General features: G+C 41.1%; 1 protein-coding gene across 11 annotated transcripts in view; it reads left to right on the forward strand.

Moving 5' to 3' along the window:
• Window positions 1–18,987, forward strand: part of TACC1 (transforming acidic coiled-coil containing protein 1) — an 81,563-nt gene that overhangs the window by 55,453 nt on the left and 7,123 nt on the right. For 3 of the 11 annotated variants that reach the window (XM_036249533.1, XM_036249526.1, XM_036249524.1), the window contains 7 exons: window positions 613–820; window positions 3,503–3,555; window positions 9,453–9,578; window positions 11,731–11,807; window positions 15,073–15,116; window positions 16,415–16,575; window positions 17,424–17,530. In XM_036249533.1, coding sequence (XP_036105426.1) covers window positions 613–820; window positions 3,503–3,555; window positions 9,453–9,578; window positions 11,731–11,807; window positions 15,073–15,116; window positions 16,415–16,575; window positions 17,424–17,530 — 776 coding nt within the window. Of the gene's footprint in view, window positions 1–612; window positions 821–3,502; window positions 3,556–9,452; window positions 9,579–11,730; window positions 11,808–15,072; window positions 15,117–16,414; window positions 16,576–17,423; window positions 17,532–18,987 lie in introns of those variants that run through there. The other 8 variants (XM_036249529.1, XM_036249534.1, XM_036249527.1 and 5 more) reach the window with 6 other exon arrangements.

Genomic DNA, 18,987 nt, shown 5'->3' on the forward strand with positions numbered 1-18,987 from the left:
AGTCAGATTGTTTTCCAACTCATCGCTTTCAACAAAATAGGAGAACATGAGTTGATGGAAGTAGACTGGAAGTACAAATTCAGACAGGAAAAGGAATGATGTAAATTTCTAACTATCGAAGAGATTGTTTGTGTCTGATGTTAAATAGATTGTAGAATATCAAATCATTAGAATAACTACATTGAATTAAGCAAGGTTAGTATATAAACTATACCAGATATTACATCCTTTGCAGTTATTTAAACTTATGCTGAAAAGTTTTTAGATGGTACCTGAAAATACAATGGGGTACATAGATTTTTTTTTTTTTCCAATTTAGGAGGTATGTGAGCAAAATATTTGAAAACCATTGCTTTGGACCACTTAAACGTCTTGCTAATAAATTTAGGCTAAAAAAGGTTAATTAGTCAAACCTCAGATTTGAATCACAAAAGCTGGATTCTAGAAAATACAGCATTTTGTGATTGAGGGACTCCAGCTTCTTCCTTGATTTGTACTCAGATCTGTGGTTAACTCTGATCCAATATCTATATGGAACAGTGGCTGCTCTGAAGTCCCTTTCTCTACCATTTATCCTCTTAATGGTGGCATCTTTTCTGTTGCATTTCCCAGGATGAAGGAGCAGTGATCTCCCAGATTTCAGACATTTCTAATAGGGATGGCCATGCTACTGATGAGGAGAAATTGGCATCCACTTCATCTGGTCAGAAATCCGCCGGGGCCGAGGTGAAAGGTGAGCCAGAGGAAGACCTGGAGTACTTTGAATGTTCCAATGTTCCTGTGTCTACCATAAATCATGCGTTTTCATCCTCAGAAGCAGGTATGGAAGCATATCTTCATCTTTCTAATGTACGTAAGCATAGAAATGCCTGAAAGCCCAAAGCTGGAGATGCCTTAGAGATTAGAAAATTTGGTCACCTGATGGATGAATTTAGGATGCTGACCTATGCTTGGCTTCTTTCCCTAGAAAAGAGACACATAAAAAAGTATGTCCTATCAAATACCAGGGACATATGGATAAGAGTGGCAGAATGTCCAGGAGACACTAATGTGTGGGACTGCTTGAAATTTTTTATAATTTATTTTAATGTGGCCACAGCTCAAAGTAAAGTGGCCTGTAACCATGATGTGATTATTGTTCAGCTTACAGAAATAACAACTAATGTGTCGTTCCTTACCATGTGCAGGCATCGTTCTAAGTGCTTTACATGTATTGACTCAGTACTCCTTGTTAGGTATTATTTTTTCCCACTATTTTTCAGAGAAGGAAAGTGAGACACAGAGGTTAAGTAACTCAGCCAAGGTCACTTGTAAATGGCTAGTAAATGGTAGGACTAGGATTCAGACCTCAGCAGTCTGGTTCCACGGTTTTTAACCACAATGCTAAAGTGTGAAGGAATTGTTTTCATTACACCAGACTATTATACATTTTCCTGCTCACAGGATGGTAGACTGAAATTCACCAGTGCCCTATAAAATCCTTAATGTACAAATAAGAACCTAGGTAGACTAACCTGTACTGAAGCTTCTTGCTATTGGACCCTTAGAACATTCTAGAACTGAGGCCCTACTTTTGGGTCCCAAGTTATATCTATAGCCCTAAACTTGACTTGTGAAACATGTTCCTGACTACATTAAACATTATTAAAACCTCAGATCTTCAGCAACATAATTTAATTTGGGGTTTTTGTACCCAGAATTTAAGAAATCATGTTCTATCATCAAGCCAGGAAAGCGGATAGAAATCAGGACTTTGTGAGAGTTTATTCCCCTAGCTGCCTCCCTGCTCCCAGGTCTCCGTTTTTCATCTATAAAACAAATGTGCCAGGTACTATTCCAGATTTCTTCCCAGGCCTCTTTCTGCTCTGACTTCTTTCCCAAGACTTCATTTGCCATTTCTCTCTATACCACTTTACCCAGTTGTGCAGGTGACACTTTTTTTATTTGAAATATCTTTCTTTGCCATTGCCTATAAAAATTCTGCCCATCCTTTTGGGTCTAATTAAAAAATGTCACTTGGCTCCCACCGCACTTTACGCTCCCAACGCATTTCTTTTTACCATTCTGGTTTTGTGTATGAATTATAGAAGGCCATCTTTGATAAACTTCTCAAGGTTAAGGACTAGGAGTGATTCATCTTTGAATTTCCTCAGGTGCAGGTGCGTAGTAGATATTTGTTGAATTATATTCTTCCTCACTTGGAGGAAATTCCTTCAACTGAAATTTGTAGAGCTGGGGTTCTGTTAGATACAGTGCTGTCCTCATAGTGGACAGGTCGTGTGTCACTGTGTGGAACTGATTAGCCATGTCAAGGGAGCAAGCAGAGGCTGTGGTCATGCAGGTGGAGGTGTGGAGGTGGACAGGTGTACTGGTTGTGTCAGGTGAGTCAGAGAACGTTTACTGGGGAGTCACCTTGGAGCTAGGTCTCAATAGATACAGACATAGATGTGCTCCATAGAATGGGAATCTTTCTGAGGGATGGGAAAGAACTTGCCGTGAGAGTAAGATGCCCAGTGGCTCTCTGAGTGCAGGGTAAGTGGGAGAACAAAGTGGTAGTGAGGAATTTGGGCTTGATCCTATAGGTGTAGGGGAACCATTGAAAGTTTTTAAGCAGAGTAGTGATAGTCACATTTGTGTTTTAAAAATAATTTATTATAGACAGTATGCTAAAATAGTAATTCATTATTGCTTTGTGGGAGATTATAGTTTTTAAAATTTTGTGTGCTTTTTCAAATTATCTTTAACCCTGGCCAGTGTAGCTCAGTCGGTTGGGCATCGTCCTGTGGACTGAAGAGTTGCGGGTTCCGTTCCAGTTGGGGCACATGCCTGGGTTGCAGGCTCGATCCTCGGTGGGCAGTGTGCAAGAGGCAACTGATCGATGTTTTGTTCTCACATCGGTGTTTCTCTCTCTCTCTCCTTCTCCCTTCCTCTGTCTCTATAAATCAATTTTAAAAATTGTCTTCAGTGAGAGCATATTCCTTTAATTAGAAAAAGTGTAGTTTTGAGTTTTTTTAAATGTTGCCTCTATTGGTAGAATGGGAGGTAAGAAATGAATTTAGTTTTGTGGGCATTGCAATTTGAAGCTTATTGTTTTATCTGCTACTGCTATGCTAATTAGATTGAGGGTACCCTTTTGAGCTGGAGTTTAAGACTTGGTAATAAGATAGCAGTTGGTGTTATGTTTTCCTTTTCCGGAAATAATCCCATGGTTAGAACATGGACACAAGGGGGCAGCCTTTACTGTTCTTTCCACCTGAAGATTGTGCATTCCTTTATGGCCGATTAACTCCGCACCCCTCTTTCTTTAGTTTGGATTTTTAACACTGACAACATAGTGGTCAACAGAAAGCCCTGAAGATTTTCCTTTGAAAACCTTGAAGTGCCATTTGTGTGTTCATAGATGTCATTCTGGGCCTGCGCTGGAGTTTCCAAGTGTCTTTCACTAGGAAGGAAAGGAACTGACTTCTTGGGATAACTACAAAAATTACTCTCTGTGTTTTAGGCTTAGAAAAAGAGACGAGCCAGAAGATGGAAAAAGATGGATCTGCCGTGCCTGTAAGTTCCTAAACTTGGGTGTGGGGGGGTTAGCATTTGTTTTGAAGCCCATGTTAAATTCTTAAATACATTCTGGTCAGTGTTTGGTGATAGGGGTGAAATACAAATAAAACACAGATTCTTTGCTTGAGGGGCTCATAGTCTATCCCAAGATTTCCTAGACAGCACCCCCTAGTGCATGTGCTGAGCACTTGAACTGTAGCTAGTCTGAACTGAAATGTCCTATAAGCGTAAAATACAACCAGTTTTTGATGACTTGTATAAAAAGAAGGGAAATAAAATGTCTCTAACTTTATATTGATTACATATTGAAATGATAATATTTTGGATATATTAGGTTAACTAAACTATATTATTAACATTAATCTTGCCTGTTTCTTTTTACTTTGTAAATGTGGCTATTGAGAATTTTTGAATTGCGAGTGGCTTGCATTATATTTCTTTTGAACAGCTCTGGCAGTAGGTACAAAATGGACACCAACCATACCTATGGTGAAGATTATAGTATTATGTGTTCCTGGGGCTAAGGGACCTAGGGCTGACCAGCTGCAGGGCAGATCTTAGGAGGGCTGAATCTGAGCTAATGAAAAACAAAAATTTGAAAAAACTTTCAGACTTATAAAAATAGTACAAAGAATCTCCTGGCTGGTGTGGTTCCATGGTTGAGCATCGACCCATGCACCAAGAGGTTGCCAGTTTGATTCCCAGTCAGGGCATATGCCCAGATTGAGGGCCAGATCCCCAGTGGGGGGCATGCAGGAGGTGGCCAGTTGATGTTTCTATTTCTCCTTCTCCCTTCCTCTCTCTCTAAAATCAATAAAGAAAAAGAAATTAAAAAAAAAAAAATAGTACAAAGAAAAACTCTTTAACCCATATTCAGATGTTCACAATTTACATACAGTTATCAAAATCAACTAGCACTGACACAGTATGGTCTAATCCATAAACTGTATTCAGATTTTATCCATTGTCCCAGTAAGGTCTCTCTTTGGTGCAGGGTCCTACATTGCATTTAGTTCTCATGTCCTTGGTCTCCTTTAATCTGTCACATTTCCTCAATCTTGCTTTCTCTTTTCTGACCTTGACGCTTGGAAGAGGACTGGTCAGTTGTTTTGTATAATGTCTTCCCAATTGGCTTGTTTTCAGGACTCTGTTGGGCGGTGACCCTGGTATTTCCCTAGAGGAGGTAGAGGGGGCAAATGTGAAGGTGGATCGATGGAGGACTGTGGAAGCCCGAGCTAAAGGAAGACATGCACAGGGCCACAGAGCACACCGGGTCTTGTCAGCATTGTCCCCTCACAAGGGCCTCACATTAGTGGCATTTGTTTCTGGACAAAATCACTTTTGCTTAGAAACTCATTTGATCTTCAGCATTCTGGGAGGTGAGACATCTAATCCAAGTGCTGCCACTCACAGGCTTATACTCAGGATTTCCTCATCTGTGAGAAAGAGGGCTCCTTCCTTCCTCGCCTCCAAGAGGATGAGACCACTCTGCACGCCGGACAGCCTAGTTGTGCACTTGGGAAAACCAGTTCTTTTGGAAGTTTCCAAATGCGATGGGAACACTTTAGAATATTTTCAGTGTAAAAATAGTGAAAGGATGATTGAAGAAGGATGTATTGAGTGGACTAAGTAGTGGTCTGTGTGGCTACACATTCAGATGGTTGACCCCATTCTTGAAACAAGCAGGTTAAACCTCTGGATTCCCAACTTACCCATATTCTTAGCGGCACCTTGTCAGAGTAGTTGTGAGGATAAATGGAAATGATAGCATGAGAGATCGAAGCTGTAAAATGTGAGGCTACTATAGGAGGTGTGATGTTGACAGGAAAAGGGTTGGAAAGAGTGAGGAAGAAGAACGGAGAACACTTGTTAGAGCCAGGTGGTGAAGAGCATATTGTATCTTGTGATCTTTTCAAAGTAACCCCTGCTCGACCGGTGTGGCTCAGTGGGTTGAGCGTTGTCCAGTACACTGAAAGTTTGCCAGTTGGATTCCCAAGTGGGGCATATGCCCAGACTGCGGGCTTGATCCCTGGTTGGGGGTGTGTAGGAGGCAATTGAGTGATGTTTCTCTGTCATGGATGTTGTTATATCTCTCTCCCTCTCCCTTCCTCTCTCTGAACTCTATAAAAACATATTTAAAAATAAATAAAAGTAACCCCAGTTGAACTTCCTGAAATAAATTAATTTCTGTTTCCTTAGAATGTTGAATAAGTGTTACATAAGGAAATTACGTATCCAAAACACTGAATAAAGAAATCTGTTTAGCCCTGGCCGGTTTGGCTCAGCAGTTAGAGCATCAGCCTACAGACCAAAGAGTTGCAGGTTCGATTCCAGTCAAGGGCATGTACCTCATTCAGTTCGTTCCTGGCCCTGGTCGGGTCATGTGGGAGGCAACCAGTTGATGTGTCTCTCTCACATCAATGTTTCTCTCTCTCTTTCTCTCTCTCTCTCTCTCTCTCTCTCCCCCCACCCCCCACCCCTCACTCTATCTGAAGATAAATGGGAAAAAAATATCCTCCGGTGAGGATTGAAAAAAATAAATCTGTTTAATGTAGCATTTACTTTTTAAAGCCTCTCTGGGTCGCTTTGGAGCACATTCCTTTTGCAGTCTCTTGCCTAGCATGGGTGGTGGCCAGGACAGAATAACTAAGGTCAGAGTAGAGGTGAGTGTAGGCGTTATGTCTCTCATCTTGCTTCTCCGCTATTGGTCAGCAGCATTTTTCACTTAGGAATCTATTTTTTAAGGAAGTCTTAAACTCATTAAAAGTTGAGTCTATTTGGCTTTTCCAAGCATGTCTCTGTTAGAGAAGTGGTGGGGTGGCCCTGCTCTGGTGAGTTAAGGAACAGGTGATGGGGTGAGCACATTTAAAATGCTGGGACAGCCCTGGCCGGTTTGGCTCAGCGGTTAGAGTGTCGGCCTGTGGTCCAGAGACACCCGGGTTCAGTTCCCGCTAAGGGCACGTACTTTGGTTGCAGTTTGTCCCCAGCCCTGGTTGGGTCGTGCGGGTGGCAGCCACTCGATGTGTCCCTTTCACATCGATGTTTTTCTCTCTCTCTCTCTCTCTCTCTTCCTCTTTCTCCCTCCCGCTCTATCTGAATAAAAAATGGAAAAATGTCCTCGGGTGAGGATAAAAATAAATAAATAAATAAATAAATAAATAAATAAATAAATAAATAAATAAAAAAAATGCTGTGACAGATTAGTGATGCTAATTCTCCCGCTGCCAGGACTTGAGCAAGGAGAATTACTTTGTGGCATCTGTGCTCACTGTAAACTTGCAACCAGGACTCCATGGAGTCCCATCATCTGTAGAGAGGTCTTTGTTGATTCTCCATTGTGAATGCTTTGTGGGACAGGGAGAAAATTAGGGGACATGAAACAGGACCCTTTTGGAAGGACATGATTGATTAATTTCACATCTTTATTAAATAATGTAAAATTGCTTAGCTCAGGAAGAGAATTGTCAGGCCAGTGATTTGTGAGGGTACATTCTATAGGCTTTCTACACTTTTGATAAATGATATAAAGGACCAAGAAATGTAAAAAGTTAAATCCTAGGGGGCTGAAATAAGCTATGGCAGTAATTCCTACCCTTATCTCATAAGAGCCCTTGCATTTTGAGCCATGAGGCTCCTGGCATGTGGCCAGGCAGAGGGGAGGGACCCAGGGGAGAACTGCAGGCTGCAGAGCCCACTCATCTAAGTATCTGCCATCATTCGAGGTCTGATCTTATACCTCCAACTCAGCATTCTACTCCTCCAGATACAACGTTTGTTAACAGTAAGTTGTTAAGCCAGCAGGCAGGCTGAATTTGTTTATCCTCTCAACAAAGGAATGAGATGCTGAATTCCAGAATAGATGTTGATATTTTCCTTACTAAGAAAATTTTTGGCTTATTTACCAAATTCTTGATAACACAAGGGTCATAGGAGCCACGGGGAGGTTAGTTCCTAGAGTTGAATCAAGTTGGGGATTCTGGCTTAGAATAATAAACACTCACGAAAGATAGACTTTAAAATGTATTGATTTAGAATCAGAAATGTAACAACAAGGTGTACCAAATATGTTTGCCTAACTTGGTGCATTATCTCCCTGTAGGCAAGTTACATAGGCAGCAAGATTATGATGATAACCATGGCACAGGAAGTTCATGGGATGGCCAGAGGTCCAGGGGTGTGCCACAACAAGCTTGTATTATGCCCTCATTTCTGGAAAAGGAATCCTGGGACCGCTTTTCAGGGTGCTTCTTACTCAGGATTTCATAGGCTACAGCCAAGAATTGACCAGGGCTGCAGTCACCTCCAGGCTTTCTCATTGGTTACTGGCACATTTCAAGTCCTCGCTAGCTGTTGGCAGGGTCATCAGTTCCTTGCCATACGGACCTCTTCATGGAGCTTCTCACGACATGAAAGCTGGAGTCTTTTTGTTAACTAATCTCAGAAGTGATGTCCCGTGACTTTTGCCATCTGTTCTTTAGAAGTGAGCCCTTAGGTCCAACTGCTGTCAAGGGGAAGAGGTTGCAAGAGAGGATTAGGACCAGGAGGTGGGGGTCACTGGGGCCATGTTCCAGGCTTCCCACCACAAATGACTTGGCTCTAGTTATAGATCTATCCCAAGTGTTTCTGAGGGCACCTTGGACTTCTGTTGGCATGGTGGGCTGCCCTCCCCCAAATGCTGCTGGAAATGGGCACTGCCAGCTTGTGACTTTGCATTTCCCTTTTCTGTGGCCTAAGCCCAGAGTTTCTATATTGGATGAGGTTTGTGACGCTGTCTGCAAAATTGTGTGTTTTTGAGTACTTTTTAGAGAAGATGCGCCTGTAATGACCCTGACAAGTTGAAAAACCACTAATGTAGGTGAATCTTGGACTTTTATGTTCAGTCTTGGTTCAAACAAGATACCAGAGAACTGATTGAGTATGATCAATAATTAATTGATTAGTTATACTGACATTTAAGATTATTCTTAAGTCACTTTGGCTGGCATTTTGGATGTCCTTTGGTGAGCTTTTTCCCCATTTGTACAAAAAGTTTACTTGTATAGGTAAGGGGGAAATAGCCCAAAAAATGCCTTTGAGGAAGGAAAATAGTACAGAATCTATATTCTTGTGAAAAGTAAAATACTAACTAAATGTGGCTCTCTGGAACCTATTTATGACCAAAGCAAGCTGGTGCATCAGAGGACGAAGTGCTGCCGGGGGGACTGGAAACTTTTAGCAGGGGGAACCAGGAATGGGGGTGCAGGCCCAGGTGTTGACTCCCACATGGAACAAGACCGGTGCACACCGCCAGCGCCGCTGGGCTGCCCCACCGCTGCGGAGCACTGGGAGGTCCGGCGGGCGGTCCTAAAGGGTCCGGGCTGGGGCAGGCCAGACACATTCGCCGTTTCTGCTTGCTTAGGCCTGAAAGTTAGTGATTATTTTAGAAATATTTCCATCCGAAGTAACTACAGAGACACACAAAACATCAAAATGTTAAAAAAAATTTGACTTCAAAATTTTTATTTAAATGGAATATATCATCCCCAGAAATCTCTTAAAAGATAAGCCATAAACCAGGCATAGTTTTCTCTTTTTTGCATGTAATTTTTTGGTGACTGACCAGTACGATAATTATGCTTTCTTTTTTTGGATAAGAAGAAAACTTCTCTAGGCTGTCTGTTAAACAAGCTAAGACACCCCTGATAATCATTAGAAAAAAATGTTCCTTTACCTAGCACTGTAACTGACTTTTTAAAATCCTGTTTGTGCTTTTTGGTTTTCGTTTTGTTTGTTTTTTACTTTAAATATGCTTTTAAAGATTGTGGTCAATGTAGTAATGAGGAAATTATTGGAAGGTATTTGGGATTAGGAAGCTGAAGAGTAAACGTAGTATATGTAACCCCTTCCCCCCTCAGGGACTGTCGGAGTCCCCTATGGAGACGGCCCCCGTATCCGTGGCCTGTGGAGGTGAGAGCGCCCTGGATGGCATCTGCCTCAGTGAATCAGATAAGACAGCCGTGCTCACCCTGATAAGAGAAGAGGTAAAGGCTTTCCTGTTCCACCCACTTATCGCTCTGTTTCTTTGTAAAGCCATGTGCAGCAGACAGATTCCATCTCTGTTGGTCTGAGTTATCCCCGGTTGGGAGTTCGTGTTTCCTGCAGCTTGTTTAGCTCATATAAAGGGCTCCCTGTAAAACGCCACACTGGTGCTGGGGTCCTGCCATTGTGGTGTGCAGGGAGAAAAGCTGACGCTCTGAGATATCCTGAAGAATTCTGTCCTCTTCTTTATCTTTTTGCCTTGAAATGTTAAGTATCAAATTCTGCCAACTTTATCCGCATATATATCTAAGTCAGTGCCTTCATTTTATACGAGTATGTATGCCTATACATAAAAAGCCCTTAAATTCTAGATTTGCAGTAATATACAATTGTTTCCTACCTTCATCTACTGTTTTTGTTGTTGTTGTTGTTAATCCTCACCCAAAGATATTTTTCCATTGATTTTTAGAGAGGGTGGAAGGGAAGGAGGGAAGAGGAGAGAGAAAGAGAGAGAAAGAAACATTGCTGTGAGGTGTTTTCCCACACACGGCCCTGGGGATTGAACCTGCATCCCAGGTATGTGCCCCCTTGGCTGAGAATTGAATTATCGACCTTTCAGTTCTTGGGCTGGTGCTCTAACCACTGAGCACGCAGACCAGGGCCATCCACTCTTTAATTCAACTCTCAAATACCTTTATGGTGTTTCTTGAACGGTCTCTGTTTAAAATAGATCACTGCTAGGCCTTTCTTGGGTGATCTGAAAAATATGAAAGACACTGTTATATACTAGTAATCAGTTACCACCTTGGGTCTTCTGTTATATTTCTGTGCTATATTTTATGTGTTTGGTTTGTGTTTTATTTGGTGACTTCACTTTTTCCTAAAGAAGGTGGAGCAATTTTGTTTTTATAGTATGATGGGGTTAATTAAGTACCTGTGATACTTTTAAAGCATTTAAAGCTTTAAAAAATAGCATTAGGGCCTGACTGGTATGGCTCAGTGGTTGAGTGTTGATCCATGCACCAAGAGGTCGCTGTTCCCAGTCAGGGCACATGCCCAGGTTGTGGGCCAAATCGTCAGTGGGGGCATGCAGATGACAGCCCAATGTTCTCTCTCATCAATGTTTCTCTCTCTCGCTCCCTCCCTCTCCCTTCCTCTCTCTCTAAAATCAGTAAAGGAAAAAAAAATAGCATTAGGTTTCTGATGGGGGATGGGATGTTAGCTAATCCTATTGTCAAAATTTGGGAGCAGTGGTGAGGTCTCCCCAGATCTTGTAAATGAGAAAAATGACTTTACCTTTCTCTTGAGATTTAAACAATGGATCAAAGCAAAGATGTGTTTAGTCACTGAAGCAGACACACTGGCTTCTAGGATCTTGAGATTCTGAATAAAGATACCAAAGTAAAAATATGCCCATTAGAAAGAGAAGAAGCACAGAGAAGTAAAATAAAAGGAGAACAAACAGCTGCCTATCCAAGCCCAGTGCAGGGCAAATGGAGTTTCAGGCAATGAATTTAGAGAATTTCTTTCCATTCAGCGTGGGCATCCCAAACAGGGCTGTGGGTCCTGCACTGACTAACAAGATCCTGCTCATAGTGAGATGGATACACTGGCTGGAGGTATGGAACTTCTGACTGCCTCCTTCTGACTGTTCTTTAATCAAGCCATCAAAAATCTCTACAGAAAGAGAATATGCCGGTCATGGCAACTTCTAATGCTCTGACTTTGTGGCAGTTTCGTTCTCCTCCTAACTAAGATTGTTGCACTGGTGTCTCCTTTGGTTAAGGTGAGTCTCTGTCAGACGGGTGCTGTGCTCTTGGTGTCCTGTCCCGGTCAGTGTGCTAGGCCTCCAGATCTGAGAGCCAGACCCTGGCCTGAGGTCACATTTACAGAGATCTTACTTATCAACTGGAATTTTCCAAGGAGATGTTCTACTCACCTTTACTCTGGTGATTGTGTGTCCAGCATCCTATGTGGCTAAGAATCTGTTTTTCCAAATGCTTATGAGCATTATATAGATCTTGAAGTTTTCTATTCCTAATATAGAGTGAATGCCTTAGGTGTGAATGGTTGTGTGTTTTTCAGTCTCTAATGTTAAATTCAAACTAATAGATCGAGTAGGTAAAAGCAAGCCTTTTCTCTGTTATAATCTAGATAATCACTAAAGAAATTGAAGCAAATGAATGGAAGAAAAAATATGAAGAAACCCGACAAGAAGTCTTGGAGATGAGGTGAGTTTGGAGGGTTGGGTGAGGGGTTGGATACCTTTATGCATTATTAGATTTAATACAAATGAAGTAATAAAAGTATTTGCTTACCACAGAACCAGCTGTTGAGAACTTGGGGGCCATGCTATTTGCACCTTAATTTGTGATTGATAATATCATTTCATTAGCATTGCTCACTAGGTATTATATTCAAATACTGTAGTTTATTTTGGGGTGTTCAGAACATTACAGGTAAGCAGAACTCACATAATTTTATCCTTTGAAATGATGAAGTTGTACAAAAATATCCATTTGAAACACAGAATAATAAGATTTCCTGACATTCAATTATGGAGGCATTATAATTTATAATACTTAAAAAACTATACATGGTAGCTTCAAATCTCATAACCACTAAGTACATTCTAAAAAGCATGCTAACAGGAAACAGAATTGATTGACATTTTTAAATTGAAATCTTTTTATTTTTGCTGCTCATTTTCTAGCAAGAGTTAGGAGCTATGTAATAACTAAAGATGGCATCAGAGAAGAGGGGAAAAAAGCACAAATAATTTATACATTCAGAACTTGAAAGATTAGGAAACATTTTAACTATGTCCGTGCTAATTTGTGTCTTTTGTATTATTTGTTTTGTGTTTTTTTTGTTTATTTTTTATCCTCACCTGAGGACTTTTTTTTTTTTTGCATTTATTGTCAGATAGAGCAGGAGGGAGAGAGGTGGGAAGAGAGAGAGAGAAACATCCATGTGAGAGAGACACATTGATTGGTCGCCATCCACATGACCCCAACCGGGGCCAGGGACAAACTGCAACTGAGGAATGTGCCCTTGGTGGAACCGAACCCAGGTCTCTCTGGTCCGTGGGCCGATGCTCCAACTGCTGAGCCAAACCGGCCAGGGCTATTTTGTTTCTTAAGAATACCTCGGTTCTCGAACGCCTCGGATTTCGACCAAATCAGTATTCGACCAGGAGATTCGAGAAACTTTTGTCTTGGAATCCGAACAAATATTTGGAACTCGAACTTCCGAGATGAGCCGAGTTGAGCCGAATGGCGTTCATTCGGCCCAGCGCGCCTTGCTGCGTCATCAGTGTGAGTGCAGAGAGAGAGTCACGCTTTGTGGAGAGAGTCACGCTTTACACTGAATTGAACCCTTAGACATACTGTACACTTTTATTTCTTGTTGAGACTTATGTTTTTCTACATATTATATACAAATTAGGCCAGTAAATAGGCATTTTCTGGGGCTTGGAACGAATTAATCCAGTTTCCATTATTTCCTATTGGGTTTCATTGCTTCGGTTCTCGAACAATTTGGTTCTCGACCGTCCTCCTGGAACGAATTATGTTCGAGAACCGAGGTATCACTGTAGTTTATTGGTTTTTTGTTTATTTGTTTTCAGAGAGAGGGGGAGGGAGAGGGAGAAAGAAACATTGATGAGAGAGTACAACATTAATCACTGCCTCTTGCACACCCTTTACCTGGGATCAAGCCCACAACCAGGGCATGTGCCCTGACTGAGAATCTAACTGGCAACCTCCTGGTGCATGGGGCAGTGCCCAGCCAACTGAGCTATGCTGCCCAGGGCTTAGACGTTTTTGAAATATGTTTTTATTGATTTTTTTTTAGACAGGAAGGGAGAGGGAAAGAGGAAAACATCGATCAGTTGCCTCTCATATGAACCGGAAACCTGAGTATGTGTCCTGACTGGGAATCAAACCAGTGACCTTTTGGTGCATGGGGAAACACTCAACCTACTGAGCCACACTGGCCAGAGCAATTTGATTTTTGAGCATTTACTGGATGTAAGGCTTCGTGCTGGGTATGGTGGAGAAGAAGAGACAGTCCTTGCCCTTGGAGAGCTTACAGGAACCATCATTAGAAACTTGGATGCAGGATCAGAGTGATGGGCACTACCAGTGAGGAGAAGCAGAGCCATCGTTTCTTTCTGAGGGGGTCACAGGGAAGAGCACCCATCACTGGACAGTCAGGACAGCATTATTGCACTTCTGTTAAAGAAAGGTTAATATGACCGGGTGATCTTTAAAGCCTTTAACTGAAATACTTTTGGGATTAGGATAGCAAAATAAAACTTATAAGTGAATCAGAGGGGACAGATGCCTGAATGGATGTATTGAGGCCAGGAAAGCCAGAACCCAGATCAGATCTCTTAGGAAGAGCCCCATAATGTTGTTACTGTAGTCCTCCCCGACCACCGCTGATATGTTGCAAGACCTCCAGTAGATGCCTAAAACTGCAGATAGTGCCAAAGCCTGCATATACTTTTTCCTGTGCATCATACCTAAGATAAAGTTTAATTTATAAATGAGACAAAATAAGAAATTAACAATAATAACCTATACTGACATAGAACAATTATCACGATATACTGTAATAAAAGTTATGTGAATATGGTTTGTCTCTCTCAAAATATCCTATTGTATTGGACTCACCTTTTCACTTAAAGGAAGCTCTTGACGACTTCTCGCCGGCACATCTGAATTGCCAGCATCACCACTCGTGCACTTTGGGACCATGATTAAATAAATTAAGGGTGACCTGAACACGAGCACTGTGACACTGCGACAGTTGATCTGATCACTGAGATGGCTGCTGAGTGACTAACGGGCTGTTAGCGTACACAGTGTGGGAACACTGGACAGGGGTGATTCACATACCAGGCAGGACCAAGCAGGACAGTGTGTGAGCTCATCACACTACTCAGAATGGTGCAGAATTTAAACCTTAAGAATTGCTTACTTCTGGAATTCTCCATTTACTATTTTGAGCTGTGATTGGCTGCAAGTAACCAAACTAGAAAGTGAACCACGATAATGGGGACCACTGTAACTTATTTTGTAAAAGATTGATTTGTCTAAGCAAACAATCTATTGCCTTGAGGTCAATGCACATAGGGGCAAAGAAAAAGCGAGGTGTTTTCTACAATTAGAATGAAAGCTTGTTAAACATAAAATCTTAAAACCTTTTTTGAACATTAAGAAATCTTGCACTAACGTTAAAAAAAGAGAATCCAAATTGGATAAGTGGGTTATGTAAATTTGTCAGTATTCAGGGTGGGGCAAAAGTAGGTTTACAGTTGTGAGTACATGACATACATTATTATCCATAAATTACTGTATTATTTTCCATATGAGCAACTGTACATCTGCCTTTGTCCACCTGTATGATAATGTATTTAATTGGGGAAGCATTTCTCCAACTTCCATTGTCTAAAAATTCTCTTCTGATAATAATTTTTTTTTTTTTAAGGAAAATTGTGGCTGAATATGAAAAGACCATTGCCCAAATGATTGGTAAGGAAATGTTTTTCTAGGGTATGAGTCATAGGATCCATAGTTGATTCTTAAATCAGGATATAAACTTCAATTTGTCCATCACTTAGATATAGTTGATTCTCATTATTTGCAATAGTTATGTTCTGTAAAGTTGCCACAAACACTGAAGTACAGGATTAGGTTCCTACAGGCTTCCGTTCACCACTTTTTTGTGACTACATAATGTTGTCTTATGTGTGTTTCTGTTTAAAGACATGTTATTTTATATATTGTTGACTTATTAACATTGAACTCATGGCTAACAGTGCTGTAGCTCATGTGTAAACAAAGCTTATCGAACGTGTATGTTCCCGCTGAGGCATGTCTCATCCCTCCTGCACTTAAGAACGCTAGACAGCACTTTAGCACTACACTTGGGGCCATTTTAAATAACAGAAGTACCAACAGAAACCACAAAAATTAAAAAAAACACCAGTGGCAGTAAATAGACTGTGGAAAGGACACTTATTTACAGTATGAAGTGAGAAGGCATCACCTTGTCCGACCTCAGCTGAGATTGTGCACATCAGGTGACTCAAATTTTTTTGCTGTTCTGTGCATGTCCGTGAATGACCAGGAATGCATCAGAAGTGCTGATTTGGGGGTTACAAATAAATTTTAGTAAGTAGGCAAATTCACAAATACAGAATCCATGAGTAATTGGGATCAGCTGTAATTGGGTTCATTAGAGGATGGCAAACACTTGGATTCTGTGAAAAGCCCTTAATCCAGTACCCATATTGGCACATTGTTTGTACTCCTGGGTGGTGCGGTGTCTTTACTCCACTGCCAGTTGTACCTTCCCTGTATCAGTCACATGGGTGCCTTTTCAAAATGACGGTGGTTGATCCTCCTGCACCAAATTTAGAACCTCTTCTCACCAGTATTGTAAGGGCCAACTCCCTAAATCAAAGTCAGGTCTTTCTGCACTTAAGCACCGAAATATTTTCTGCTGTTCACATCACCTAATGCTTTCCCTCCTGTGCATGGAATATTCTTCTCCCGGGGAGCTCCTGCCCTCAGTTCTTTGGGGTCTCTGTCCAAATCTCTCCTGAGTGAGGCCATTCTCTATAAGAAAGGAACCCCACCCCTCTGGCCCTGCTTTGTTTCCCCCCATCACTTGTCAGCACATCTCTCTCCCACTAGAAAATAAGTCCTCGAGAGTGGGAACTTTGTAATGTCCACTGCTGGTTCCACCACTGCTTATTAGCTCAAGGAAGGCAGCTGCTAACTGTTTGTTGATTGAATATGCCATTGCTTTTGATTGTGATTCACAGAAGATGAACAAAGGACAAGTATGACTTCTCAGAAAAGCTTTCAGCAACTGACCTTGGAGAAGGAGCAGGCCCTGGCTGACCTTAATTCTGTGGAAAGGTCCCTTTCTGATCTCTTCAGGAGATATGAGAACCTGAAAGGTGTTCTGGAAGGGTTCAAGAAGGTAGCCTGTCTCTTCCTTCTGGAATCTCCTTGCTAGTGTATTTTATTGGTGGTGGGTCTTCAGATGTATATGCCAGAGGAGTGTGGTAGCCTTTTAAATAGGGACTTTGGGGCCCCTGTTGGCCTGTGTCTTCTATTCCAGTGAAGCCGGAGAGTTCCCCCTTCACCCCTTTTCTTTCAGTGGTTGTTTAGGCATCTTGCCCAGTGGGTGCCATGTGTTGGTCATTTCTCTCCTGGGTCAGGCCAGTAAACCCCAGACATAACCAGAGTGTGGCATGGGTATAAGAACTGTGGAACCCTCGGACTTCAGGAAAATTCTAGAAATGTTCATTTTTATAATTCACCCATTTAATATTAGTAAAAGTAAAAGGGATTCTAGATATAGCCCTGAAAAATTCAGGCTGCATATTCTAGAGAAAAGTAATATAATGTTTCAAATTTTGGTGGAAGTGGGCATATTGATTTAATTTAGTTGCACACCATGAATGAGAAACATTTATAGAAGTGAACATTCTTTTTTCCATATTAAAGTAAAAATGAGACTGGCAATTTATCTATGGGAATCAGATTGCCTTTCAGGTTTGGATAACTGCCTTCCTAAAGCATGTGTACTAGTGTAACTGAACCTTGCTGTATGATTTGAAAATTAATACATGAAGAAATTATCTAAAATTTTTTCAGTAGATTTACTTGTGTCTGTTTCAAATTACTATAGAGTATAATTAAAGGCATTGGAATTAATTGGATTTTCTCATTTTTTTAAAAAAAAGAAAGGGAACTTTGATACACTAGTAGAAGAAAAACAAAATGACTTGTTTCTTTTATTTTTAAATTGTAATTTTGGAATAGAATGAAGAAGCCTTGAAAAAATGTGCTCAGGACTACTTAGCCAGAGTTAAACAAGAGGAACAACGATATCAGGCTCTGAAAATCCATGCAGAAGAAAAACTAGACAAGTAAGAGCTTGCACATAAGAATTTTACTTTTCATGACATTGTAAGAAGATTGATGGAGGCAAGATAACGTGTGTGTGTGTGTGTGTGTGTGTGTGTGTGTGTGTGTGTTCTAACATTAAAAAGAGTAAGAAGATACACAGCCCTAGCCGGGGTGGCTCAGTTGGTTGGGTGTAGAGCACCGAAAGGTGCAGGTTCCATTCCCCGTCAGGGCACATGCCCAGGGTTCAGGCTCGATCCCTAGCAGGGGGTGTGCAGGAGGAGGAGCCAATTGATGTTCTGCTCTCACACTGATGTTTCTCTTTCTCTCTTCTTTCCTCTCTCTCTAAAAATCAATAAAAATACTTTTTAAAAAAGAAGATATGCAGTATCTCCCTCCACCCCATCTCCCTTCCACTGGGTTCCTACCTCTTTCCTCACCTGGGGTAATCACTATTTTATCACCTTCTTTTTTCTCCCCCCAGCTTTATTGTGATATAGTTGACATATAACATTGTGTAAGTTTAAGGTATATAGTGTGTTGATATATTTATATATCGCAGCATGATAATGTTAGCCAACACCTCCATCACCTCAATAATTACCATTTTTTATGTGGTGAGATTCTCCTTTTTTATACATATGATAGCCTACCTTGTTTTTCTCATTTAGCAGTGTATTTTGGAAATCTTCTCATATCAATCCATGAAGAGCTTTCTTTTTTTAATATCCATGTAGCATTCCATTGTTGGAATGTATCATTCTGCTGCCGAAATCCCCCTTCCTGTTGGACATTCAGGTTATTTAAAATCTACTACATATAGGGCTGCAATAAGTAACCGTTTATGGTTATCATGCATGCATGTGAGTTAGCTGTATGATAGGAAAGGAATTGCTGGGCCAAAGAATATATGAATTTATATTTATGATAAATATTGTCGAATTGCCCTCCTTAGACTTTTATTAATTTATATTCTTACACAATGTATGAGTATCTTTTTTTCCCTACAGCTTTACCAACATCAAATGTTTGGTTTTCTGCAAGTCTAATAGATGAAAAATTGTATTTTAGTTTAGTTGGTTGGATTTTTTTTTTTTTTAATCCTCATCCGAGGACATTTTTCCATTTTTTGTACAGACAGTGTGGGAGGGAGAGAGAGGAAGAGAGAGAGAGGGAAACATCGATGTGAAAGGGACACATCGAGTGGCCGCCACCCGCACGACCAACCAGGGCCGGGGACAAACTGCAACCGAGGTACATGCCCTTAGCGGGAACCGAACCCGGGTCTCCCCGGACCGCAGGCGGACGCTCTAACCGCTGAGCCAAACCGGCCAGGGCTGGTTGGATTTTTTGTTGTTGTTTTAGATGGGGTTTTTTTTTTGGCAAGCAACAGAGCATTTATTTTATTCATTGTAGTTTTGATTTATGTTTATCTTACGAGTGAAATTGAACATAGTTTAACAGCTGTCTTTATATATAC

Source organism: Molossus molossus, unplaced genomic scaffold, assembly GCF_014108415.1.
Source record: "Molossus molossus isolate mMolMol1 unplaced genomic scaffold, mMolMol1.p scaffold_m16_p_9, whole genome shotgun sequence".
NCBI classification, from domain to species: Eukaryota; Metazoa; Chordata; class Mammalia; order Chiroptera; family Molossidae; genus Molossus; species Molossus molossus.